The sequence below is a fragment of the Apteryx mantelli genome, chromosome 15, assembly GCF_036417845.1.
Source record: "Apteryx mantelli isolate bAptMan1 chromosome 15, bAptMan1.hap1, whole genome shotgun sequence".
In the NCBI taxonomy this organism is placed as follows: Eukaryota; Metazoa; Chordata; class Aves; order Apterygiformes; family Apterygidae; genus Apteryx; species Apteryx mantelli.
This window is the reverse complement of record NC_089992.1, coordinates 18,208,649-18,236,409: the sequence shown is the minus strand read 5'-3', so window position 1 is coordinate 18,236,409 and position 27,761 is coordinate 18,208,649. Positions and strand designations below refer to the sequence as shown.

The following is a 27,761-nucleotide window of genomic DNA, read 5'->3' as shown; positions in this document are numbered from 1 at the left end:
ACAGGTAAATGTTTGTCAGGAGCCTAGAGGACGCTGTCTGCGGCCCTATACAGAGGTAGCGTGGTTGCCTGCTGGTTGCCTTCTGTGCAAGTCGTAGTGCCAAAGTTGGAATGTATTCTGTCCGCTTTTGTTTTGTGAAGAGGATGGATCAAAGAAACCCTTTTAAAAAGCCCTTTTTCATGAAAGCTTCTTGATGAAAAACATTGGTTGTGTGTGGCCTTGCTGGATCAGCACTTGGATCTGTGTGAGCATGGAAGAATACTCTTTGAAGGACAAAAACGTCACTAAGATACTCAAGTAAAAAACTATAATCCTGAATCAGACAGATTCACCTATGACTCCATTAGATTATCTGGTGTGAAGTGCAAGGAGGGACAAACCTATCTCTAACAGGCAAATTCAGCAAAACAGTTGACAGTAATCTGTGAGAGCAAATGTTGACCTGGAAAGTTTTCAGATGCTCTGGATTTTTTTCCATGGTAAAAGGTGATTGCTGCAGTCCTGGTTTGGTAATGTCAGGCTGCTGGTAGTTGGTCGTATTTATATTTGTATGTTTGGTTATTTTTATCTAAAGCATGTAGTTTCAACAAAAATATAAAGAAAAAAAGATTTTGCTTATCAGATTGGCAAAGAGAAGCAAGGGCCTGTCCAATTCTACCCTGTGTAATTACAACACAATGACATCCCATGACACAAGCTGCCCAAAAGACACATAATTTATATGGAATGGATACAATTACTGAATCTGGCAGCAATGAAAACTCTGTCTCATGTTCCTGGAGTTTCGTGGAGCAGTGCACTGGAGAAGTGAATGTGGAACAGCATGCAAACTTGCTTGCACATCTTCTGTGTTTGTACGTGGTATTTAAACACTTAACCAGAGTAGCATAAGAATAAGGATTTAAAAGAATAGTGTGTGTTAACCATTAACTGTTAGTATTGTTAACTTTGACAGCCAAAGAAATATTGCTCGTCTGTTGAAACACAGGGGTTAAGGCTGGATGCCAGTTTCTTATGGTTGGTTATCACTGCAAAAATCTAAATGTAATTTCCTATATTCCTTTACATCTTCAGTTATTGCTTTTACTTGTTAATACATATTGCACATCAGAGAGACTCTTACTTTTTTTCTACTTACAGTTCAGGGGCTTGCTCGAATTGGCATTAGGGAGTTTGGAGTACTTTGGTTGCTTCTCATAGGAATGTTTAAAATATTGCAGGATCAGGCTCTAGTTTATTACATAGGCACTGATAATGCTGCTGTATTTAAGTTATCGTTATAGAGTTCTTGTTGCCCGTGTCAGTTGCTGGCTGAACTTATCACACCCAGGCTGAATGCAGGGCAATAGTTTGTGAGCATGTTTAACACAAGAAAAAAGTCCCTTTGCCATCTTAACTAATGAGGGCATGAAAGTACTGAATTGTCTCTGCTGCTTTCATACTATTAGGATTGGAATGAAACTGATCTGACTTCTTTTGAATGATGCTGCTTATGTTTAAGTTGTGATTTGTTTATACTGTTTTGAACTGGAAGAGGAGGAGAAACTGTTTCCAAATGTATCTTGCTGGCAATTCAGAGTTCAGAAAGGTAAGGTTGGTTGGTTTGCTTCTGCTTTTTGTTTTGCTCTTTTTCTAAAGCTATGTTTAAGAGCTTTTCAAGATGCCTGTTTACTGATCCTATACAGTTTTTTGTTTAACTGAGAAATCCTGTGTCAAGCAATGCCCCAAGAGAGATTAGATGCAAGTTGCATTCCTTTCAGCAAGCCTTCCCCAATCTCCAACGGCAGATCCTCAGTTAGAAGCTCACATATCACTGTATAAAACCCTACTTTTCTGACTTTAAGCAATATGCACAGGTAGCAGTAGACTCTGTTAATGTTGATCAAAAAAAAAAAAACAAAAAAACCCCACCTTGCTGATGCTGGATGCCCTGCTTGTGATATAGGGGATGTTTAAAGCAGCAACTGAATTGCATAGTGTTGAAGGAGTTGCTCAGTTTTCTTTGCCAGCAGTTTTCATTTGGCTGTACTTGTCTTTCTTACAAATTCAAGAAGTGTCCCATTCACATTTTGAGTCCCCATTTTTCAGTTTGTAGGCACAGGGATATTTTGCTTGAAGCTTCAAGTGATGTCAGGTAAAGGTCAGGGCACTATAATAACCTAGCCTTGGGCACAAATAAGTTCAGCCTCTATCTGCCAAGAGATGACCTTTGATTTCTTTTTACCTGACACAATAAGGGCCCTATTCAGAATTCTTCACTCTCACTTTACTTATGCAAAGCCCCGGGCACTTGAATAGATTTGCTTGAGTGAAGAGGGTTACAAAAGTCCCTAAAGCATGATGTGATGATGGCAGAGGCTTCTGTATTGTAGATGAGTTAGAAAAACTGGATTAGATTCAACATTTACTGTGGTCAGAAAAGAGAGGTAAAATGTCAGAGTGGATTTTTTTGTGAGTTACATGACTGCCAACTTGGAAACTACAAATAATAACTACTATTTTTAAGGTAAATCTGATTATCAACAGAGATGGTGAGCAAAGAAACTTGCATTAAACGTTTGTTGTATATAGGCAGAAAATAACACTGTAAGCTCAAGTGATCATTGTTGACTATTACAGAATAATACTATTTTTTCCTTTTTTTTTTAGTTTCTTAAAATATTTTGAAGCCTGTTAGGAATAACTCTGGGGAGGCCTGTAAATGGCTATTCAAACCTAAGTGGATTGAAAATGTTCTTTGTAAAACTATATTTAGCAACATCAGAAATAGTTCATGCTTGTCTAGGAAGGCACAAACTAATTTCTTTTATTTGGTGAACTGACTGCTTATAAAATCCTCTAAATTGTTGGCCTAGAATGATAAAGGTCTGATCAAAAGTCATGGAAGCTAGTCACTCTAGATACAGCCATAAGGCTGTGTATACTGTCAGTGGCTAGACTAGTAGTATGGTGATACTCATGCTTTCTCCCTCTTGGCATAGTGATAATCCAGGCATACTCTTAAGCTGTGAGATGCTAAGTGCAATAACTTGCTCAAACTGCTGTGTTGCAAGGTGGGGTTGTGAATAGACTAGTTTATCCTGAATAAAATTATGTATGACTAGTAAGTGGGGAGGTAAGATACAGGCACGTTTTTATTATGCTGTGACTGAACTGCACTGAATATTTCCACTGTTTTGTTAAAAGGGGGATTTCTATCAACCTGTCTTTCTCTGCAAGCCCACGCAGGACTTGTAGAAAAGTATGGTATTTCTTTTTTTTTTTTCTCTTCAACTTGCCTGGCTTTTGCAGCATGTGAGAATGGGCCTTCTTGGTACTGTACTTGTATGCATCAGCTCCAGTGAATGACTTTGCAAGTAGCCTCGATCCATTTGTCTGAAAGTCAGATTATACAGTCTAGTCTTAAACCTGTCACCAGGCAAACCTCTCTTGAAAGCAGTGGCAGATTTACTTACAGGCTGGGGAAAAACTCAGATCTAGAACCTGACCTGGAAAGGATGCCTGGGAGTCGAAAGGGAGTACCTTCTTCCTGACTCATTACTTTTGTTTCTCAGGTAGCACTGTTAGGGAGGGTCGCAGTGGTTGTTGATGATTTTGTGAAGTTAGTGTCTTTTATCTGTCAGTCAGTCAAACTCATTCTTTACAAGTCACTGGACAGCGTCTGTCAAACTATTTCTTTCCAACTAGGGAGATTTTAATATTTAGGTAGTAAAATGTTTTAACTGAGCTGCTGAGTGATTGATAGCTTGAGATTCTTTTGAATGTATGATTAACTTTGATCTTTGTGTCTGGAACTGATATCTCCTGTAGGAGTATAACAGTTTATACAGTTTATATTAAATGGACTGAAATACTAACCTTCATGTGGACCACCAGAGCGCATGAGGCATAGCAGCAAGACGAGATCTGTAGGATGTCTAAAATCCCTTCCAAATTGACAGGATAAGAATAAACAGCTCCCACTCCCCTCTCACAAAGGATCTTGTAGCTCAGTTGTAAAATACAGGAAGCAGAATGGTTCACCACATGGAGGTATGATGGATACCACTATTATTAGGGTGTTTGTAGAAGTCTGGACCGAACCTGAACTGAATAAAGACTTTAAGAAATTTACATTCAGTGGCTTCAGTCTCAAGGGGTACGACTGAGAACAGAAATTGTTCCTAATTTCTGAACATACAAATTATATGCATCTTCTTTTGTCACTAATCATACAGCATCTTCATGTCTCTTTCCTAAAGACACAATGCATGCTGTTGTCTGTTGTCCTTACTTCTTATTAAAACCGGACAACTTAGCCTTTTCCTTTTCATCTCTATTAAGAAGTTCTTCACATAAAGAAGGTGCACCTCTGCAGATATACCCCTTTAAATAGCAAAGGCTTAACAAAACCATTGGCATCTGATGCTGCTCTCTTGGTTGCCTATCTAGCTTTGCGACAATGAACTTTTTGTACGACCACTTAAATCAAGCCTGGAGGATAAGGGTATTAAATGTCTATGTTGTCATGCTGGAGCCCTCATCTTTGTTTTATTGTGGATGAAAGTTTTAAAAAAAACCCTGTATGAAACAGGTCTTCAGTGGGTTTTCTGAGTCATACCCGTATTATTTATTTCCACGTGGAATTTAATATTTGCAAAAGATTTACAAGACTTTTTTTTTTTGTTGTCATTTCTGTAGCTGGCTCTCAGAGATTCATTGGTAGTTTGCTGTTTCATGTTCTTTTTAAATTCTCTGGTATTCTGTTTTAAAGCTACAAAAGAAATATTTAGTTTTACAGAACTCTCTTAAGATCTCTCATTAGCCCTATTATTCATCATTATGTAGGAACATAAAAGAAAGCAGTAAATCCTCAAAATTCGTTGTTGCATTTTTGTTCCACTATGTGGGGAGCCAGATCAGACAGCTTTTTAATGAGAAATAAGTTAGAATCTCATCATTCTTACAGGATTACTTAGTAAAAAGCAGTTTAAACAATATTTTATAACTAGTTCATTTCAAGATGTTTCAGGAGTGTAGACTCTGAAATCTGCCATGCAAGATGTGTAAGCTCTATGATGGGCTGTGTTTCTGTCCACGATCCAGCAGTTATCATCTAAACTGAATCTTAAAAATAAAGCATGGCACACAAGTCTTACTACTAGTTATATGGAATTTTTTCAGAACAGACCAGGACAGTTGATTTGTTGTGGTTTACTAAGGAAGAGCGTGCTTAGGATTAATTTAGGATTAATTTGAATGCCGCGGTATCACAGCACTATTTGTCAGTTGTTTTTTGGCAGTTACTAAAATATATCCATCTTTGTGTGGGAGCTTGAGAAGCTTCTGCTTCCTTGCACCCATCCAGAAACTAGTTGAAAACCCATGTTGCTCTCATATGCTGCACCTCTTTAGAAGGTATGCAGTGCCTAAATTCTCCCAAATGTTAGAGGACACTACATCTGTGTGAATTTTTGAGCTTCTAAGAGGATGGTGCACCTCTGCCTGGCCCCTCAGTACAGAACTGTGGCTTAAAGCCATTGCCTGGTTCTCTAATGACAGCTGGATTGCAGCAATACTGCTATCTGAGCAGCGCTAGTTACTTCAAGTATATCTTAATTCAGATGGGGATTGCATGAAGGAGAAAAGAAATCTCTTTTTTGGCCAAAATAAAACAGTTGGGTTTGCTGGCTGCAGGGAGAGGACGAAAGGGAAGAGGAGAGTCCCCCATATTTAATGTTTATTACTAGAGCTCTGGTCACTGTTTTCGGACCTTGGTTAGTACAAAATGTGCGTCAATAGATAGTCACTGTTGTTTTTCCCTCCAGTTATGGCAGTAGTGAAATGTATGTTAAAATACTTGTCCTTGAAAACTTGTGTAGAAAAGAATTTGATGAGTTATTTTGGGACGTGTGCCCACATTAATCTCCATTAGAGAAAGTACAGGAAAGCAGTGATCCGCAGTGCAGCACTCCATTGAGTCACAGCGGTGTGCTCTTTGGACTACCAAGACCTTTGTGCATTGCTGTAGCAGCTGGAATGCATGGCAGCAAGATATCCATTTGGCTGTGGCCTTGCATATCCATTTATAAATGTATTTTCTTTGTCTGTAAGTAGATAGACTAATAAGCTGACACTGAATTGTCATGCTTGTTTCGGTATTAACAAGTAGATTTTTTTAATTGTACTTCTGTAATAGATGCCTTCTGTGTTGAAGTCCCATTGAATTCTTCAGGGAATGTCAGGTTTTCTTTAGAATGCTTAACTCGCCCCAGAGAATTACATAGCAGGGAGAGAAATCTCTGAAGTCCTCTGGGAATGATTTTTATCCCATTTACAGCTCTGTAAACAGAGAATAATATTACAGAAGTCCTTGGAGTTACTGTAGCATAAGTGTGGGCCTTATGATAATTTCAATGGATGCCTATATTATACCTATATATACATATTCCACTTAGTAGTAGTACTGCTGCATAGGGTTTTTACTTCAGAAAATTAAGCATCTCTGACAATAACAGATATGAATAGCTACCCAGAAGGGAGACACTTCACCAGTCTTGACAAGATTATTCCCTGTGGTCACTTGGATGATCTATAGTGATCTCTTTTAAGGACTAGGGATGCGTCAATTAAAGGTTAGGTAGCAAGCTGAAAAGGTGGTTTGGTTTGACTTTTGGAGTGGCCCTCTACAGATGTAAAGATACAGTTTTATAACTCCTCTGCTCTGGAACAATGTATAAGTATTCCCAGAAAACATTGTTGTTATGATGCACTACTTTGTGGAATGATGTTGCCTCCACTGATACTTGTAAGAAAACGTTTTGCTTTTGAATAAGCAAGCAGAGGTTTCAAGTCTCCATCACATACTCTCTCCTTGTTGTCTCATTATACAGGTGCTCCAAGTACATGAGAAATCTTACAAGCAGAACAGGAGAAGGAATTTTGTGAAAGCTAATACTTTGAAATTGTGTGCTCATGTAGTACTGTTGCGGATGAGTGATGCACTTCACTCTTGTAAGAGAGAAGCAGCACTATGTTTATTGCAGTAAGATAGAGACTTAACAAAGTTCAATCATAAGTAAGAATGATTTAACAAGGTTCGATTGGCAAGGTTCACTCGGTTATTTACTGCATGGAAGGCAGGGTCAGATGCAAGTGCAAAGGAGACCCTCCCATTGAGCACGAGGTTCAGAATGGATCCCCTTGCTTTCCAAACTCCTGCGAGGAATATGGGTGTGGTTGGATCCAATCTTAGTCCCAGACTTGGTTAATGGTCCATGTCTAAAGGAGTGTGTGTGAAGGAGACCCTCCCGTTGAGTGACGAGGTTCAGAAAGAACCCCCTTGCTTTCCAAACCCCTTCTGAGAGGAGCCTGGGTGTGGCTGGATCTGAGCCTAGTCTCAGACTTGGTCAACGGTTTATGTCTAAGGGATTATGTACACAATTAATCAGAGATATAACTCAGCAAAGTTTTGTGAAGTTCACAAAAGTTGAGCATGCTATTAATCACTTACTGAGGATTTGTCACAGATAAGGAGTCTCTCAGCCTCGAGGAGTAGCCTTGAGAGGTGTCCCTGCTCAAGAGGAGGTTCTGCAGTGCCGCCTGCTGCCGTGCAGGAGAGCTCAATGGGCTCTGGGCTGCCCCCTATTTATGGGGGGAGGGAAGATGATTGACTCATATTTGCATGCTAGACCGGTCTTAGTTGGTGCATGCTCAATTAGCCCCTGCCTACGTGCTGTTTACAGGGAGGTCAGGTTGAGGGGGAGAGAGCACATTGGTGGGGAAGGAGCACACCGTCACAAGTAACTTGACAGGAGCACCAAATAATTTTCTCAGAGGACCATGGTAGAGTTGAACATTCAGCTGTTGTTTAATATTTTCCTTTGAAAATCACAGTAATAAAGTTTGGGATTTTTACATTGTTGGAAGTGTTTCTGTGTGTCCACAAAACTGCTGACTCTTTATATACTATCTTATTAGTGTGAAGCAGCCTTAATTTAGAGAATAAAAAGTTTCATTCCATTTTTTATTTGCATTGCGGTAATGGAGAGAGTCATTTGTGGTAGGTTCATGATACACACAGCTATTTACTAGTAACTGAAATGTTTCAAAGAGCACTTTTCACCAGAAATAACTTGATCTTCACCCATGTATGCTTTTGAATGTTGCGTAATATACAGGCCAAAAAACTTGTTCACTGAAGCCCAGCCTCCTTAATTATATTCCCTTTTTCTTATGTAGTGGGTATTGATGCTTGGACATGTGTTAGCAATGTTTCATGAACCGCATGAAACTTAATTTTTATGGTTAGCTGTTTAAAAAATGAAAATATGACTGGTATTCTACCAGACAGAAGTTCTCATTAAACAGACTGCTGGAAAACAATGTTTTCCCTTTACAAAAGGAAGATATCTTTTAACTGCACAATAATTATGTAATAGATATGATTTTTAATTGATGAGAGGGGTCTGTGTTCCAGCTGTGTTTCTGAGAAATAGCTGATTATACTATTGAAATATGTTGTGCCTTGCTTTCCTTGTACATGTGTCTTCTAGTATCTATGCTGAAATATTTGTTTCCTACAAGCTTTTCAAATAGGATGTGTTATAATTCTTTGAGTGAGGCTAGTGGATCCTTGGTTCTCATCCAAAAGATGCTAGTTTTCCTGTGAGAACCATCATCTACTGCCTAATGTAAACTGCAATTAAATACTGTTGCAAGCCTATCTTTTAAAGAAGCTCAGACTGAGATAGGTTGAAAGCTAGAAGCTTTTCTTTGATTTTGGAGAGCATTTTGGAGGATTTGTGTTCTGAAAACAGTGTTCATTAAGGAAGTGGTAAAAGGAGAATAAGAATAAGGACAGCACATATTCTGTGAGTTATTTACAGGTAAAGAAATTAGTATGGCTAAAAGAGGCTCTGAGAAATTTCTGGTATTCCTAGTTGCTCTGAAATGCAGCCATGTAATTTGAAATATTGCTATTGCTCAGGTTTTTACTAAATAAATATACTTGGAGACTGAAATTCCCTGCTTATACTACTTCTCTCAATTAAAGAGTTTTAGTTAGGGCACTCTAACTACCAGTCACAGCAGACAATATCTATCAAGCTGTTTTACATGAGCCTATACAATGTGGAGAGGGTCTCGAAGTGGTATATGAACTGTTCCAAAACACCACTCTAGCCACTTATGCTTAGTAGAACAGTAGCTAGAATGGCAACTGGTTGTTAAAAAAAAAAAAAAAAAAAAAAAAATCCTGTTCTTCTTACTCATTTTGTAGGCAAGATTGCAGTTATTTCATCATAACAGGGTTCACACAAGTCTGTTTGTCTGTCACTTATCATAAGAATAAAGGATTTACCTACATTTTGAATTGGTGCCTGTAGAGAGATCAGGTATTTCCACCTGACCTCTTAGGCCATTAAACCATTCTCTTTGCTCTCTCTTTCAGTATCAATAATCAGATTAATGTTGTTCAGGTTTGTGGAACGGTTAACAGAGATTGTTTTATGAAAAGGGTCTTCACAATGTGCCCTGGATCCCTCCCCCTTCCCTTTGCATATGCATTCCCTTCTCCATCCTTGCTTTGGAGTGTTCAGGTTATAGCAAGGAAGTTCCTTAAAATGAGACCCAAATTAATTAAAAATATATGCAATCTGTCTTGTTAGAGATGATCATTTGTAATGTATAGAAGTCTGATTAGTAGGTTTTTTCATAGTTTTAAAATGTTTCTTACTGTGCTAAAACTGTGAGAACTTCTTTCTTTAATTCTCTTAGTTGAATAAATGTTTAACACTCTGCTCCTAGTGTCAGTGTATGCAATGATTACTAGCAGATCTGCGAGCAGGCAGAGTTTGCAGCTGCTTTTATTAGACAGAAGTGGACTATACTAGTTGAGCAGTGAGAAAGTACTTTCAGATGGTGGCAGAATTGGTTAGTTCCCTAGGTCCTCATCTTATGAAAGGTCTAGTCGCTTTGTTTTGCATTAGTGGTACAGAACAGTTATGGCAATGGTTGGAATTCCTTTAATCAATGAATCCTTCTAGGGTGGAGAGCTGGTATTAAGGTTCCTATACTAGCCTCTTTAGATAGAGAAGGTAAGGTGAGAAATAACCACTATGTGTCTTGGCTACCTTAGCTTGACATCTTAGTTAATTGTGTGCTGAGCTTCTTTTCACATTCTAGCAGATACATGTGTGCATAATTTCTATACAACTCCAGAGCAGGAATACTAATTAACATATAGAAAACAATATTAAATATATGCTGCAACCAGCTGATCTGTCTTATATTTATTGGAGGTATTTTCTTTTTGCTTTTATTCTGCTTACAAAGGCTTTTTGAAGAGTTGAGGAATCTTTTCAATAAAGTATAGTATCTGGCTGAGCTATGTTATAGGAAATTGTGGAAAATGTTACCCTGACCTTTAGAATATTTTCCTTAGAAAATAATAAGTAAAGTCAGGGAAAGGTCAGTCACCTGATGAAGCTCTACAGCTTCCTTATTTTGAGCTTACTAAGGCTTTCTGGATGGGTTGCTGTAGAAGATAACATAGATTCAAGAACTGTTTAAGATGTGTTTTTAGCTGTGATTTCTTGATGAACATTGGTTAGAAACGAGACTGTAAGCATATATTGTCACCATAAGAAATCAATCTTCTAAAAAATGTAATTACTAAACATAGTTACAAAAAATAAGGTTAAAGATTTGGCCAAAATTGCACAGCGTGTCAATTTAGAATCTTGAGATGAACTAAAGATAGGTTTGCAATAGTTTCCATGCAGTTACATCCCAAGAGTCTCCCTGCTAATTTGGAGAGTTTTATGATCTCATTTTTGTGAATCATTTTACCTTTTACATATCTATCCTCTGCCTTGAAACAACACTTGAGAACTTCAAATGCAGTAATTGTGTGTGAGGATTAGCTAATACTTTCAGGAGGTGAAGGAAAGCAAATCAGGCTAAATGGAAATCTTGGTGCAACCTAGATCTTGAGAAAGAGGCTTTTTTTTCTGGGTTGTTATTTAGAAGAAAGAAAGAGCAAGTCCTTCTAGTTTTTCAGACACTCAATTTGATCTTTCTTTTTTCTTAAAGCTGGCTGAATCTGATACCGGCATAAACAACCTGTTCAGGATTTGTGAGTTATAAATTGGTTAGAACCATTGATCGACTTAATATTGATACTCCAGCAGGTTTCCTTTGCATCCGATCTTAATTAACTAATTATCTGTCATAACTCATGCCAGAATAATGTACTTCATTTGATTATCAAGCCTATCATTATTGCACTGTTAAATCTATTTTTAAGTAGTTAGCTTGTTTGTTGAGTTGAAGAGGTCTTTAGTGGATTTTAGATTAGGTTCATTATTATCATACTCTTATTACAAATGTAGGTTCACAGAATTCTAATTAAGCATTAATGCTACCTAACCAATAATATAAACAAAGGTTAACCAAAAATAAATTTAGAGAAATATTAAAGAACAAATCCTACTAGTAATATATAACATAACTGTAGCTCACAATCTGTAAATGAGCACCTATCTTTACAGCTTCCCCCCTTTACTTTCAAGATAAATGCCACAACCCTTGTTAGATCTATAATTAAATTATACATATTCCAACAAAGACTAACGGAAAAATGTTTGAATTGTGACAGACTTTAGTATAACCATATTTTTACAAGCCAAAATTTGCATGTTGTCTGTGAATATTATAGGCTAGATCAAATAAAGAATTTGGTCATATGGTCACTGTTGGATTTCCCCAACTTTGAGTTGGCTCCTAGATTTTCAGAGGAGAATTGAATATGATAGAATTGGATGCCAGACAATCAGGTTACACATTTTTCCCCTAAGTTCCAAAGACGTGAGCTGAAACTATTTTTTTTGAGAAGTGGAGTGTTCACTGGATTAAAAAAAAAAAAAGAAAAAGAAAAAGGACCAAAATTTAGGACTTACTTCAGGATTGCCCTAGCCTCACAGTTATTTCTTATTTAGGCTCTCTGGTCCAGGGAATTTTGAAAATCTTGAGCACAGTGGCACTACTTCATATGAGTGTAGGCACCTGTGATTATGAGATGCTTCACTGAGCCTCTCTGTGTGTTGTTGTTGGTAGAGTATACTTACTAGACTGTGTTCTTTGCAATATTTAAGTGAAGGAGTGAAAACTGGATCCTGATCAAGCTTAGATTGGAGACAGGCAGTGAGAGCTTTCTTGGACTGCAGTAATTCTGGACACACCCAGAAGGAGAACTTTAAAGTTTTCAAAGCATTTATAGTAAAACGGAGAGGCACCTTCAGGGTTAGGTGGAGTAACTTACAATTTTTGATTTAATGAAAATGTGTAATCCATGGAAGCATCAGAACCTTTTATCAGATCCAAGACTAGGTTTCTCTATCATGCAGCTTTCAGGGACAAGTGTGCTTTTTAATATAACTAATGAATATTTGAAGAGATTACAGCGGTATGTATCAACAGCTATAGAAGAGGTTATTGAGTGTACACACAAGTTATGTAGCTAGATAAATTTGGTGCACTGTGCAGTGCTTTATGGAGGTCTAATGAATGTAGTGAATTTTGGATGCAATCCAAAGGACCTGTGTTGAATCTAGTTTAATAAGTGGGAGCAACTATAATCTAATATATGCTGTTTTTTACCATTGTGCAAGGCATCAGATTCAAAGGCAGTCTTAAACAATATAGTATTTTTTTCTTTAAGCATTTCTAAATATTATTTACTACTGATTTTTTTCCTAAACAATATAAAAGGAGAGCTTTGTACATCAGTGGAAAACGTGACTTTGGAATGATGTTCAAGTTTCATAGCCACTTCAAGTTGCCATTGTCAGTAGCTGGCAAGATACGTAATCTAACCAGAAAGATAAATAATGAAGGAAATTTAACTTAGCTTGGCATATATTTAAATCAACAAGATAAAATAGACTATACAGCTCAGAGCAATTCTGAACTTAATTCAGTTTGGATATGTATTTACATGATGTATCTCACATCATAACTGTGAGTTAAAATAGAGGTATTTGGCTTGTGTCAGTATGCATGTGTACTTATGGACATGTTAAAAATTTTCTGTTATGGCTAATACGCAGATACATTTACATATATGTGAATGACAGGATTTGTAAAAAGTAAAGGTTGGTTGTTGTTAAAATTACATTGGAATTTGTGAAAGTGGAACGCCATCTGCTCACAATACACAGAGGATATAACTACATGAAAAATTGCATGCGAGTGGTCCCATGATATTTAAGAGGTTAGGATAACTAATTAATTAGCTTTCTCAAATTTTCAGACCACTTCATAGGAAGAAATTTCTTCAAGTTAATTAGCCGAGGTGGGGAGAAATTTCACTGTTGACTTCCCAGTAGGCTTTCCTCTTTCTTCATTGTCCAGTGTCTGTGATGCCTGCACTGATATGTTGGTGTATTGCATCATTTAGTTCTTTGAGACATCTAATTTTGTCTGTATCTTACCAAATTTCTGGAATTACCTATGAGCCTACTATATTCTTTTTTTTTTTTTTAAGTTACTGGCATTCTCCATCCCTGCTCCTTTTTGACATCTCCTTTACAGATGAGTATTTTTGCTTTCTAATTTCACTTAAGAGACTTTCATCTGAGACCTGCTGACAAAGGTGTGCGGTGTTTGACTACTAGTGGGATGCTAGGCAGAGGTGATTAAAGAGACCATGCAGATGAGGTTGAGAGTCTCAGAGTAAATTTGAGTTAATTTCAAGAAGAAAGCTGGTTCTGATTAGCTCAGAACTTGGTAGTCTAACTACTAAGATGGGCAGCAGTCTGAAGGTGTTAGGATCACTCACCTGTAAGAGGTGACTTGAATCAGGCTCTGCATAGACAATCTAATTTTCTGTGGCTTGATACATATTATACGCAGTGACACACCCCTCACGAAAAGATCAGTAAAGCTCAGCGAAACTGGCCATGAGAGTTTCTTACACATGCGGAATAAACCTAGGTTTAATTCCCTGTTGTCTCCTGTTAGACCTGGACAGAGACCAGGAGCCCTTTGACTGTCAAGCAAAGGTTGTTCTGGAGAAGAGGTTTGCAATCTTTTTCATCCTCTGTGTTTTTTGGTTTTTTTTTGGGGGGAGGGGTGTTTTGGTGTTTTGGGTGGGTTTTTTTTTTATTATGCAATTTCCCAGATTTTGGTTTCATCCCGGTTGGGGTAGAATGGGGGAGACTGCTGAAATGTCAAAAGATTTTAATGCAGTGGAAAAACTCTGCTCAAGTACTGGAGTGTGGGCTGTTCCAGTTGAGATATTAAGATTTACTCTCATACACATAGGAATACTAGAAAGTCTTTACCTAGGTAGATCTGTAGTGCTGTTAAGCCCCTTGCAGGAAGGTAATTTGACTTTCACATTTGCAAGACTTATTGCAGTGACAAACCCATTTTACACCTCATCAGGCTTTTGAAAATTTCTTGCCAAAATTCATGTTATGTAATCCCTGTGTTGACTGTCTAGCCATTTCAAGTATTAATTTTGTTCTAGATCTAATGGAGGGAAAATGATTGTCATGTTTGCAAATTTTCATATCAAAAACACCACTGGCAAAATGACATTGCTTTCAATAGGCTGTAAGCACCTAAATACTTAAGTCATTTTGAAAATGACTTGAAAACAAGCTCTTAAGTCACTCTAGATACTTGCACAGTTTTTACACTGTGCTACTAATGATATTTCAGAAAAAATGGATCTATGAGTTGCAGCAAGAAGTATTTTGAAAAGGACATTCTGCTGAAAGTTGGGTTTGTAATGCAAACTGCTGTTGACTGTGAAGATACAGGTGAACCAAAAAAAAATGGAAAAAATATGCATGTACTTTAAGTACTCTTTTTAAGAATAATCTCCAGAAACACTGGAGTGGGCTTTTTTTTTTTCCAGCTTCTTAGTGAAATTACTTCAATAGCAATATCTTTGCAAATTACACTTCATTCTGAAAAGTAGAAAAGTGGATTTAGAGGGTACACATTTCTTTCTGTGTGAGTGTGTATCACGTAACAATAATCTGTTGGGATCATGTCCCTCCATACAAGGATGTAAGTTAAAAAGATTATTGTAGAGTGAAAAAACAGAACAAGAGCATACATCTGGAAAAAACAGAATGATGAGAACTTGAAACCATGTTGGTGACAATCCATGTTACATACATATCCTCCATTTTCAATAAGTGGTATAAAAGGCCATTGGCCTCAGAATGTCTGGTAATTAAGAATCAGGTTACAGGAAATGAAACATTTGTTTCCTTCACAATTCAGAGTGTCTGTTAGTAAATAGTTTCCTAGGGGATCTATCTAAATGCTTTGTGCTAGTGGCATGTATATGGATTTGCCTAACATTTAAAAGACTGTAGCTCTTTCTGAAACCACAGAGCAAAAGCTCAAATGGTGAAAAGTGTTGCAGGAGATCTAGGCTAAAAAAAATGCGTTCAGAAATGTTTCCTATCTTTTAAAAAACAGTTATATAATTTTAAGCAGTGATATTAATGAAGAAGTTCGAGAGGGGCTCTTAGATCTTCTGATAACCATGAACTACAGAAAGAAAGGATAAAGTTTAGCTGAGCTCTAATGCCTTCTTTCTAATGACTGACTCAAACCTGTTATGCTCAGAACTTCTATCATGATACTTTTCCAGGTTCATTAAAAAAAAAAAGCAAAATCGTAAAAGGACTGTTCTTTTAAAGTTGTTAGAAGTGTTATATACTTGCTTAAAATAAATGTAAATTTGTCCTTTTGGTATTTTTTTTAATTTTCATTTTTGTGAGATATGCAGCTTGTCTAGTTACCTCTATACAATCCACATTTCTAGCACTGAATTTTTAGTTTACCTGACTTTTCTTAAAGATCTCATAAGCCTTGTCCCTTTTTAGGCAGCTTTTAATTATTTGGCTGGCTGACAGGAGCTGAGAGCCCTTTATCTATTAACAGCAGTGTTCTCTTGTTTCTGTTCACTGCACTGCATTTCAACATGTAACCACTTGTAAATGGCAAGATACAGACAACGGCTGGCCAAGTTCTGAAATGTATGGATTTAAATTCAGTCCCAATAGTGTTTTATTTCCCCTCATTGTCCCCCAGCTTTATTCTGTATCCTTACTGCAGGGGTTTCTTTCCTGTCTAAGAATCTCATTGCAGCAATTTAGTTGTCCAATATATGATAACAACTTTACCAAACCAAGACCCCAGGTGTCTAAACAGTTGAGAATATACCCAAACACATGAGATGTATCCAGGTGATAACATTTTCAAGGGCTGGTAGGGCTTCTGCATGCATTTGCAGTAGTCATGACTCAATGATAGAATTCAGAAATAAAGATTAGTTGAATATGGGTTCAGAATGTTGTTTAACCCCAGATTTCCTGGGGGCAAATTTCCTATGGGCAAGGTATTTAACTTCACTGTGGCTTGGTTTGCTGTCTGTAGTAAAGGAACAGCACTGGTCTTCCCTGATTTTTCTTCAGGCTGTATTCTTGCAACAGAATCATCCTTGCATTGTTCATGAAATATTCTGAGAGTGTATTAACAATATTATTATACACTAGAAATTGGTAAGCCAGTTTAAATTTTGAGAGTTCTACTAATACAAGTCAATATGAGCTGTTTGCTATGAAAAAAATTAAAAAGAAAATCTCCAGTATGCTGACAGAAAAGGCATAAAGTCACTGAAGTGACTTACAAGGAATGTGAGATAAAACGGCAATTAACACTGGTTTTGCACCCTTGAGATTCAAGTCACGATTTTGCCTTCCATTCCTGTTCAGCAAAGCACTTTGGCACTTCCGAAGTTCTCTTGACTAAAATGGGATGTGTCCTGTCTATTAATTGAACGTATACTGAAGTTCCAGTTTGAATTGCTGTAGACTCCAGGAGTTTGGGTAGACATGACTAATGTAGGCCTGTCTCTAGTTTCAAAGGCATCCTGGAAAACACTGACTCGTGTTCCATGTTTTTCTCTTTCTTTCTGTAGGATTTGTGTGCGATCTGCATCGTGTTTTAACACACCGAAGAATACTTTTCACTTCAAAACTCTTTGCATTAAAAGATCATGGTAGACAGTTTAATACTTTCTTTGAGGTAAGTGACGCAATAAAATAAATGTAAAATTGTATATAATATGCTTTTAACAGACTGCAATATTCATTTGGTTGTCTCTTGCTTTTAAAGCTTACAGGCGTTTTAACTGTTCGGATCATAGGAGGATAAATAAAAGTCTTGTCCAAAGACTAAATAATCAAGTATGTGCATCCCAGACATAGCGTTCTTTGATAGTAAGATGAGAAAGGTCTCAGTAATTGTTTATGCTTTGAGCATCTGTTAGTCTGTGCCATTGTGATAGCATGTTTTTTTGGAAACACCAGAAAAACCTTTCCTTTCCTTTCCTTTCCTTTCCTTTTTTTAAATTTCCTTTTTTTTTTTTTTTTTTTGGATGAGACTGCATGGCTACTGTCACTGGCCTTAAATAATTCAGATTTGCATGCTTTCATATCTGTGCTGCAGTTCATTCAAAGACTTATATTATGCATTCATGAAACATTTTGCCACGGGGCAAGCATAGGAAAGACCTTTCAAACAGTTTTTTTGACAAAGCAAACAGCTGTTTTTAAGCTGATCTGTCCAGTTCTGTAGTTGGACAAGCAGATTTGGAGAAAACAGGCAGCTGTGATATCACAGGGACAAAAGTTCATGTCCTACTAGGAATGACAGCTGCAGTCTATTGAACCACATACTCTTTGATTTGTGTGGAGATGCTGTCAGTAATAACTCTGATCTAACCTTCATTCACTGTGTATTCAGACATGAATCTTGGAATTTGAATTCAGGCACCCTCCTAATATTCCAGGGCAGATTCCACATCAGAATGGATCTGTCACATATTATTGACAATAGCTATGTTATCCTTCCTGTTGAGACTTCTCCCTGCATATCTTCCCCCAAGCTGTCCCAGACTTAGGCTGTCCTACAGCCATTTGGGGAGAAAGTTAGGAATAAGAGACAAGAGCCACTTGTCAGCCACTAGACTGCACTAGTCGACACTAATCACGTGCCTAAAATCCTTTCACTCCTATATGGATAATCCACAGTTGGCCATAATAGCTCTCCTTAGAAGTACAACTACTGAGGGACAGCAAACATGCAAGGAAATTACTTTGGTACCCTCCGGCTTATTTCATGGGAAACTACTACTTGCTGCAATGACAGAGGAAGAACTGGGAGAGGTGTTTCTAATGAAGAATCCTCCATCTTCCTGCTTGGTGGGAATGAGTGATTTGGGCCCCTTTTCCAGAATAGCAAGCCTTTTCTTGCTGCTAAGAAACAGCTACTATTGCTTTTCTTACCAGGACGCCTTCCCATTTAAACAGAAAGTGGTGTTGCCAGTAAAAGAAAGTGAGCGTGTTTGCTCTTTGGTCTATTGCCATGCAACTTGGATAGATACCTGACTTAGCTTAAACTAGCAGCTTGGCTACAAATAGTTGCATAACTGACAGCATGGGCTCCAGAAACAAGCACTTGGAGGCCTGAGTTAAGCAGCCATAGAGCAACTGCAATTGGTACCTGAACTGTCAAACCTGAAGAAAGTTTAGGGTGTATGAGCTGTGACTGCATGAGGAGATGGTTGTGTCAGAATAATCCCCCTCTTTGCATGACAGATAGACATTTTGACTTGAATACTGTGCTGTCCATGTATATTTGAAAAGTTTTGCCTTATTTTGAGGAGCACTTTTTCTTTTTGGCTGTTCTGCATAGTAAGTATACCTGAAACAAACCCACTGAGGCTGGAGAAACATATTTTTGTAGTTCAGGAGGCCTAATGTTAGTCAAGTGCAAAACAAACAAACAAACAAAAAAACCCCTAGTCCAGAGGAGTTAGCCAAAGCAAGCTATTGAGTGAAGTGGCACTAAAAGAAATGAAATCACCATGCTGATTTGAAGTTAGAGGCCTTACCTCAGGATGGCTTAAGTATTCCTGCTAGATTTCCAATGAGCTAGAAACAGTAGGTTGATAACCATTGTTTCCGGGAGATCCAAGTGCAGATAGAGCAGCAAGCTAAAAACTAGCTTCTTTGTCCTTGAGCATACATACAGTTGCAGATTACAATGCAGCCGTTTTAAAGAATGATCTGGAAAAGCTTAGCACAGAGTAATCACACAAATACTACCTTAGATAATACTCTAATACACTTCAGAACTAAAATCTTTAATCTGGTAGGTAATTTGCTTTGAAGATTACAGTTCTCACTTCAGAACTCTCAACCTTGTGTATGATTTCAATAGAATTTATTCATGGAAATTTGTAGTCCTTCAGACTGATCAGAAAACCCTGCCCTTCTGCTGTGCGTGAAAGCATTCATTTCCTTATGCAAATTTTGAACTTTCTTTCACATGCTCTGAGGGATTAGAGGGACTAGAAGCCATGAGGGAGAGAAGGGACTGTTGGAAGATTCTGAAAAAAAGTTAAATGTGTTTTGGAGAGAGTATAGGCTAGGTCTGTCAAAATGCAGGTCCTGCCTACAGAGACACTTGTCACATTTTTGTTGAGAATAGTTAGGATCTCTTTATTGCATGAGTACTTGAAAAAGGGACGTGCAGGTCAGCTGAAGGCAGACTTAACGCTGTCATGTTGCACTTTGGAGGTCTAGTTCTGTTTCTAATTCTGTCTTTGATTCGAGGTGTGATTGGCAAATCAGTTTCTTCCTTCATGCCTTTGGCTTCCATCCACCACTGTGTTATTGGGCCTTGCTCTGAACTGCACTTTTGGGCTCTTACTGCTGTTTCTTTATAGTGCCTTAAACTGGCCCTGATTTCAGCTGGCTCCTTTGTGCTTTGCTTTATCACAAATGATAGCTATATAAAATACACTACTTCTTTCTAATGGGCTTTTAAAGTGTTTTGATTATTTTTTTCCTAAATTAACATGGCAATAAGGAAATAATGACTTTTTCATTTTTGAATGGTTTGTTACTTTGAGAGATAGAGGGGCATAGACTGGTGATGAGGTGATGATAGGCCATTAATATTAATGGCCTATTAATTAACAATTAATATTTATCTAATAGTTCCTTTTGCAGTATGTTAGCAAGAGCAAACACAATTTTTTTTTCTGCTAGGGAGAGTTTTTGTTGAGTTTTCTGTATTTGCGGTAATGAAAAGCTTAATATAAAAAAGCTGTTTCTGTTTAGTAGGTCTGTCTCTGAAAATACATGAGATGATATGAAATATTTAAAATGTTACTGTGTAGGGAGAGAAGGAAGGAGCTGTGAGTAGGAAGCACAGCTGGATTTTGTCTGGTCCATTAGTTTGCAGATGGATTTTGTGTTCAAATCCATCAGTTTTGTTTCTGCTTTGAAATTCAACAAGTTATTAGCAGCTTTCTCCTTCATAAAGGGTCCCAAGGATTCGCTTTGTAGACCTGGAGGTCAAACTCCTTGTGAAAATAAGTATATCTTAATTGTCCCTTCCTCTTACCTATGTGTTTTCTGATGAAGTGGCTTGCTAGGAGGGGACAAACCAGTCCCCCGTACGAACTGTAGCAAACGGAAGACCGAGCTAACTGAGCCTAACTTGTAATGGGCTCCTAGGAGTCATTACGGTGGTGAGGCTTGGCAGGGCAAAGTTTGTTTGGGCTTGGTTCCCATTATGGCTCCTTTCAGATTGAAGATGTGGGGACTTGGGTGATGCTCGGCTGCTTATCCTGAGTCTCTGGTGAGCTGTGCCCATTAGGTTATTCAATTTCCACGAGTGTTAGGCAGTTGGGGAAGGAGCTATTCGCTGCAAAATCATGGAGGTTTTGTGCATGTTTCCTGAGTGCAAGAGGTGGAGCATTCATCCATGAAAGTGAGGAGCCGGAGTTAGAAGTAGACTTAGTCAACAGATAGCTGAATTTTTGCTTTACTTTGAAAACTTGCAAAGCATAAATCAGTTTGACCCCAAATGCTGAGGTGTAAAAGCAGACACTTCTGAAAATATTTTAATTTAGACATAAAGTCATCTGAAATATTCTTAATGGATTCTACTTAGTGTACTTTTGCTTTATAGGTAGACAAATGTATGTGTGTACCTGTTACTACCTGCTGTGTAGTGAAGGGAATGTCACAAGAGCGTTTCTTACAGTTTAGTGAGTCTGCTTTGGTTAGTAATGGGATGTGTGTAAGTTCTTGCAGTATCAAGCCCTGTAATAGGTGGTAGATGTGTGGTTTGGTTTAGTGGTAATTATAATATCTTCCATTTCACTATTCGCTTTTTCAGACTTCTCAGTTCCCTAGCAGTGCTGGGATTTCAGCTTGTCATCCCACAGCCTTCAATTGAACACAGAAAGGTAAGCATTAGAAATATTTAGATTTTGTGTACTTAGAGGTAAATGTAGAAAACGCTAGGGTAAGATACATAAAGCAGTGCAATCCAAATAAAGTTCTGGTGATAGTGTGACTTTTGTGACTTTTTTGTATTAATGTATACTCAGTTAAAAGAGACTAATCAGAGTTAATTAGCTGAGTGGTTATAAATAAGAATAAAGAAATTGTAGGGAGTGTATTGTTGCAAGTCGCAGGGAAATAACTTTGGCCTTGATTCACTATTCTTACTGATTAAAAAAATAAAAAACAACTACTTGCTCGAATGGCCATAGGAGCTGGAGATACATGGACACCTTCCTCAGGCTTTAGAGCATTTTTACTGTGTAAGACAAAGGGGAAGAAGAAGAATTCAAGTCAGTGTTGTCCACTGAGAGTAGCATTCAAATACGGAGTGATTAACAGAAGTGTCTAGTTGCTCATAGGTAACAGTTTTTCTTACGGAGATGGAGATGTCTGAAACAAACAGACATTGGACTCCAACCACACTTGGTTTGCTAGATTTAAATTATTGCTAGGTATTGGAGTTGGAAACTGCTATGCTTTTCTGTTGTGCTGTTGTGAAAAGTTTGCACATCTTAGGTGCTGGCATGTCTAAGAAAGCATGCAACCTGTAGGATGTGTAGAGGACTCTTCCATCCTGCTCAGCATTAGTGAGGCCTCAGCTGGAATGCTTCATTCAGTTTTTTTGCACTACTTTCCTGAAAAGTAGTGGACCATTTGGAGAGAGGCAGGGGACAACAGTGATTGTTACCAGAGGTCTTGAAAATCTGATCTCTTAGGGAAGCTCAAATACATTCTGGTTGTTTAGTCGAGAGAGGTGAAGACTGAGGGGGGGGAAGACAAAATCTCCAAATACTTACAAGTGCTAAAGAGAGGGCTGTGCTTTCTGTCTGTGGTGAACAGATGAGAGGAAATGGGTTTAAACTGGAGCAAGGGAAACTTGGGTTAACAACAGAAAAAACTTCTTGCAGTAATGATGGTAAAGAAGAATTGATTATATTGCCTGGATAACTTTCAGGGTTTCCATGATGGAGGTTTCTATGAATGTATTGGACAAAAATTTGTCAGGAACAATATGTCGGCATTGCTGATTCTGCCAAAGACCTGGGGGGAGACCTCCAGAGCTTTCTTCTATCTCTATAAATTCTGTGACCTGTCCATGCTGTTTTCATCATTCTTCACTGGTAATCAAGCACAGCAACTTAAAGATGTCAACCTCTTTGTTTAAATTGTTTGCTTTTTTCTATAGATTTTTAAATAATATGCAAGATACATGTTTACTTGTAAACTGTACTTATTAAGGGAGAGTTTGCCACAAGGCAAGTTTGTTTTTTTATCTGTGTATTTCACTGTATTTAGGCAGGAATATTATTTGGACAAACTCGTCTATCATAGTCATAGTTCATGAAGAACGCAGCCATCACCTTCAACTCCTTGCACAGCCTACTTGTAAGGCGAGTTAGGTGAGGTCACTAATGATACAGCATGTAGTCTGAAACTAGCACAGTTCAGACTGCAGCATTTCTCAAGATGCCCGAGTGCTTCATTTAAAACCTTAAATAAAACATAGTATTTTGCCCTGTTTAAATAACTATTTTAGATCTCTTTTTTCCTTGTACAGTTGAGATGGTCATGTTTGCTGCTGCTCTGCTTTCAATACTCAGTCTAATTAGACGTTCTTTTGTAATATTGACAGTGGAGAGATGGTGCAATCCAGTTTCCATATGGCCTTAGGGGAAGAAAAAAATCTACTAACTAGAATAGAGCAAGTCAGAAACAATTGCCTCATTCTGTGAAGCTCCGGAATTAATTTTGATAAAATTAAATTCTTTGTTTTTATTTGAATGAGAAACGCTATGAGTCTGGAGCATCTTCTGTATTAGTTAAAGGGGCTGAAGGCATATGGCATTAATGGGCATTTTTTCATTTTCTTGGAAGCTCCACTGGTAACCACCTTGGAGCTGTTCTTTTCACTGAAAACAGGAGAGGCCGAAGTCCCCTAGTGATGGATCTTACACAGGCACCAAGGCTGTCTATCATTCTCAGCTCTTACACTGCGGATCAGGATTCTGTTCGTGCCATACTGTATTTAGACTGGAAGTGTGCTGTGTTAAATTTTTCAGAAACCTTCTGATATACCTGTGGCTCCAGACAAAAAAGGCTGCTAGTAGCTCTGCAGACCAAGTCAGGCATCTTTCTGATAAAGCGCAAGTTCTTGATTTAGTAACTCTGGGAGATGTCCCTTCTCTGTTGGTGTGGAAGCTATGTATTTCTGCAGAGATCTCTGCTGTTTGGCAATTCTGTCTACATGAGAGGAGACTGGTGTTCTGGGAAGAAAGGGAAAGGATGAGGAGGGAAGGATTTGAGGAACAATATGTCATTTTAACAATGTAGTAAACAACAAAATGTTACTTGGTAACTTCCATATATAAGCTACTCTATGTGTAAAATGAGTAACTAGAGCTGACTTCCAGTAAAACAAGAGCTTATACCCTTATCCTTATTATGTGTTTATTTTGCAGCTTAAAGTTAAGCATGTGTGCAGGATTGCCCCTTGAATGTGTGTTGCTAGAGAGTGTTTGGATTTTGTCTTGTGCACCTTGCATATAGTTATTTTTGCTCTGAAAGCTATGGACAGGGAAATACAATCAGAGAACTGGGCTTAGGTATTTGGCTGAATATTCCATTAAAACATTTCCAAATAGTCTTTTTTTTTTTTTTTCCTTACACTGAAACTTTGGGGAAAATGAAACAAAAACCAGGACAGTCCCCAGAGCAGTGGCTGGAAATCCAGTTTTAAATGCCTCTGGACACCCACAGTGCAGCTGAGATCTTGTTTTTTATGAATTGAAAACACCTGCAAACATCAGAAAACACAAGTTTGCATTTATTTTAAAATCTTGCTAATACATTCTGATCTGTTACTTCTTCTTCTGTTTTTTGGAGTAGGTTCTTGTTTAATATCATAATAGTTTCAGAGAGGCTAACATATAATACAGATTTTGAACAAAAAACTTTTTTTAGTTTCTGAACTAGCGTAAGAGTTTTTAATTGTCTTTAATATCTTAGAACCACTTAAAGTAGCATTTAGCTATTCTTGACTTAGTGACATATGTTTAGGACTTTAATATTAAGGAAGAAGTGTTCAAGCTGTTTAAAAAAAATTTTTTTTTTTAAGGGAAACTTTAACAAATTCTGGAAGAGCCGAGCTCAGCAGGTTGCTTTCCTCAGGAGTGCACACAAAAATCCATTTCTGGCATGATGGTCTAGGAGTTGTTAGAAAAATGAGCCAAATTACTGACATAGTAGAGAAGTGCAGATAGTGGAAAAAGACTTGGGGGGATGACAGCACCAACTGGGAAAGTTTTTTGGGTTTTTTGTTTTCCTTCTCATTTGTAATTTATTCTGTAATTTTTCTCTTTTCAAGAGCCCCCTCCCCATCCCCAAACCAAATGTAATACTTTTCCAGTTCAGTTCCCCTTCTTTTATTGCTCTGGGGAAACATAAGCTTGGCTATTAAAATAAAAATAAATAAAAATGTTTTGAACACTATCTAGTAAGAAAATACTTTTTTAGGGAAACATTTGACTGGGTGATGTTTTCTGCTTTTAGCTTTTATAGTTTTGGAACTAATGTTGGAAGCTTGTTGGTCACAGGAAAAAGGTGACCAAAACAGAATTTCTAGTTTCAGCAATACCTGGCTACCTGATTTTTACTTAGAAATAGCTTTGTGCTTATTTACGCTAAACAATGCTGTCACTGTTGTCAGATGCCCACATAAGCTGAAAACAAAGAGCATCTTCACACGTTCTTGCAGCTGAGCTTATGGCATCCCTCTGTTAGCTAATCTTATCTCTGCAAGTAACACAGGCTTGGACAGTAATACAAATACTTTAAAAATGCTATGTTCATCAAATATAAATAATTCCTATGCAAAAGAAGTTTTTTTGATTTCCTGTTGAAGACATGAATTGTAATGCTGGTGAGTATCTCCAGGAGGTTGTGTCATCCCCCCGCCCTGTTGTTCTAACTCTACTGTGAGGTCAGACTACTTAATAATAATAGGAAAAAGGGAGGAAATATAGTGTGAAGCCGAATAATTGCCATTTGTGTTCAGTAAAAATCAGACAAGTCCTCTGAAACTGGTTAGATTGAAATCCTTCTGAATATTTGGGCAATTAACTTCCCATGTCCATCCGTACTGGATGTATGAGCAACCCTCCTGCTATTCATCATGCAGGCTAAACTATGAAGCATTATAGTTCTTTTTCCAGACAGCCACTGTAGTCTGTATTCCTAAGTTTTCAAAAGTCATTTCTGGGTGGATTATTAACTATTCTTATGTTCTTGTGTTGAGATAGTCAGCTGTAGTTATAGTTGTGCCTTGTTTGTTTTGTTAAAGCTGGTAGCGTACACAGTAGTAAAGTTGGTCTAAATAAAATTTCTGGTGTAAATATCCAAATCACTTTCTTGCTGTAAAATCTTGCATTTGTTGTAACATTGAAGCCATAGAGTAGCTTTGAATTTATGCATATTTTTTGACTTTAATGGAGGTACAGTATATTAACCAATTTATTTTCAGTGTATGGAAGAAGTGTCAGAATTTATTTTTACAAACATTTCATTGGGCGCTGCAATATTGTTGGAGAATTCTGAGCCTGGTTGGGCTTAATGTTGTTTCTTTCTCCTTTATGCCAGCCTTAAATCAGGAAGAAATTAATTGGGTATTATCACTTGCTACCAGACATATGATGGTGACTATGAAAAATAACTATGTATCAGTAGAATGTGACTTCAGAAGTATTTAATTAAGACTGTACTTTCAGAGTCATTTTGAAAAACGAGCATAGCCTTCTGTGTTACAGAATTGAATCCTTTTCCACACTGCAAGCTCATTGGCCTTAGGGAGCTTCTTGTGTGCTGCTGAGGCTAACATTTAGGCCAGTGTCAAAGGCTGCAGTTTCTTGAGACAGGCTGGGCTGCTCTTAGTTTACCACTGTTGAAACTAATGGGACAGAGTAAGGTAGTCCCATCCCTGACTGCTTACTCCTGCTTCCCACCTTGTGCTCTCTCAGGTGTTTGCTGGAATCCTCTGCAAGCTGATTTATCTCAACAAGCCAGTAGGAAAGAAGAGACAGCAGGTTTGGGGCTTTTTTTTTTTTTTTCCTGTGTTGGAGTTGAATCTGCTTCTTGAAGGGTTATGACTGAATCAGGAGAAATAAGGAACAGAATCAGGAGTGAAAACTAGGGGAAAGGGAGGAACAGGGAAAGTGGAAAAAGAGTGAGATCCCTTTGGTCATGGTGAGCTGTTGGATCAGTTCAGTTACTCATGGAAATGTAGCCTGAGTAACACTGCAATATAATGGCCAAATAACAACATTGCTCAAATAGCTCTTTGGGATGAGAGGGAGTTTCTACAGTTGCTCTGCTACTTCAGATCAACTTTCCTACCTATGGTGTATTGTTTTTTGGAGAGGTTGAGTTTTTCTGTTTTGGTTGGGGGAGGTGTTTTTTGTTTTGTTTTGTTAAGTGGACATTGAAATTTTGCTTATCCCTGGAGAGGGTCATTTCAGAATTGCTTCTGTTTTCCTTTTTCTCCTTAAATCCACCACATAATAACAGTGTGTTGGTTGCATTGGCAGAATATGTGAAAGTGAATTAAGAGCTGAACAGAAGTCGTCTTAATCAAATTAATCTGTCACTGTGGACAGACCATGAAGATCTGTGCACTTGTCCTTTGCTTCGGGACAAGATGGTTACAACTAATAAGTATCTCTTCCCCCTCTTCCTCCCCCCTGCCCCTGTGCTCTTATCTAGAGTTTTTGAATTGCTTAACATCTGGGACTTACTTGCTTAGACAGACTTTTTGTCTGTGAGTCGTTCTGTGCCTCCCTGAAGTTTGTCCTGTGAAAATCTGTATGTTAGAAGTAAATTGAAACTCTAAAATTTTATGGAATTCTGGCATATTCTTGGATTGTTTGGACTACCTGCTTTGGGAGGGAGAAGCAGGGAGACCGGTTTTGCTCTTGTTCTCTTGTGTCTAGGAAGAAATCAAGAAACTGGCTGCTGATTTCTTTCCATCTTTGTCTTTCCATCCTTGTTTTCCCTGGTGGTATTGCTTGTTCGAATACACTGAACTACTGTAAAGGGCTTAAATTGCAAGGCTTGATTCCTTTTCCTGTGCTGTAGAAAGAAGATGCTGGAGGTGCAAGTGCGAAGGTGGGGGGGAGTGTACAGAGAGGATGGTAACTGTAAGAGTACTATTCCAGGCTATGAGAATTTGATTACTAAAGCTGACGATGTCAATTTTAAGATCAATACAGGAAATTTTGTGTATAAATGTGATCTTACACCTACATTTGTATTGTAATAATGATAGTGAAGAGCAGT

At 37.9% G+C, this 27,761-nt stretch overlaps 1 protein-coding gene across 1 annotated transcript in view; it reads left to right on the top strand.

Moving 5' to 3' along the window:
* Positions 1-27,761, top strand: part of THSD4 (thrombospondin type 1 domain containing 4) — a 414,956-nt gene that overhangs the window by 5,520 nt on the left and 381,675 nt on the right. Inside the window, exons 2-3 of the mRNA XM_067305466.1 lie at positions 16,988-17,094; positions 21,265-21,334. Coding sequence (XP_067161567.1) covers positions 17,066-17,094; positions 21,265-21,334 — 99 coding nt within the window. The 5' untranslated portion in view covers positions 16,988-17,065. The remainder of the gene's footprint in view (positions 1-16,987; positions 17,095-21,264; positions 21,335-27,761) is intronic.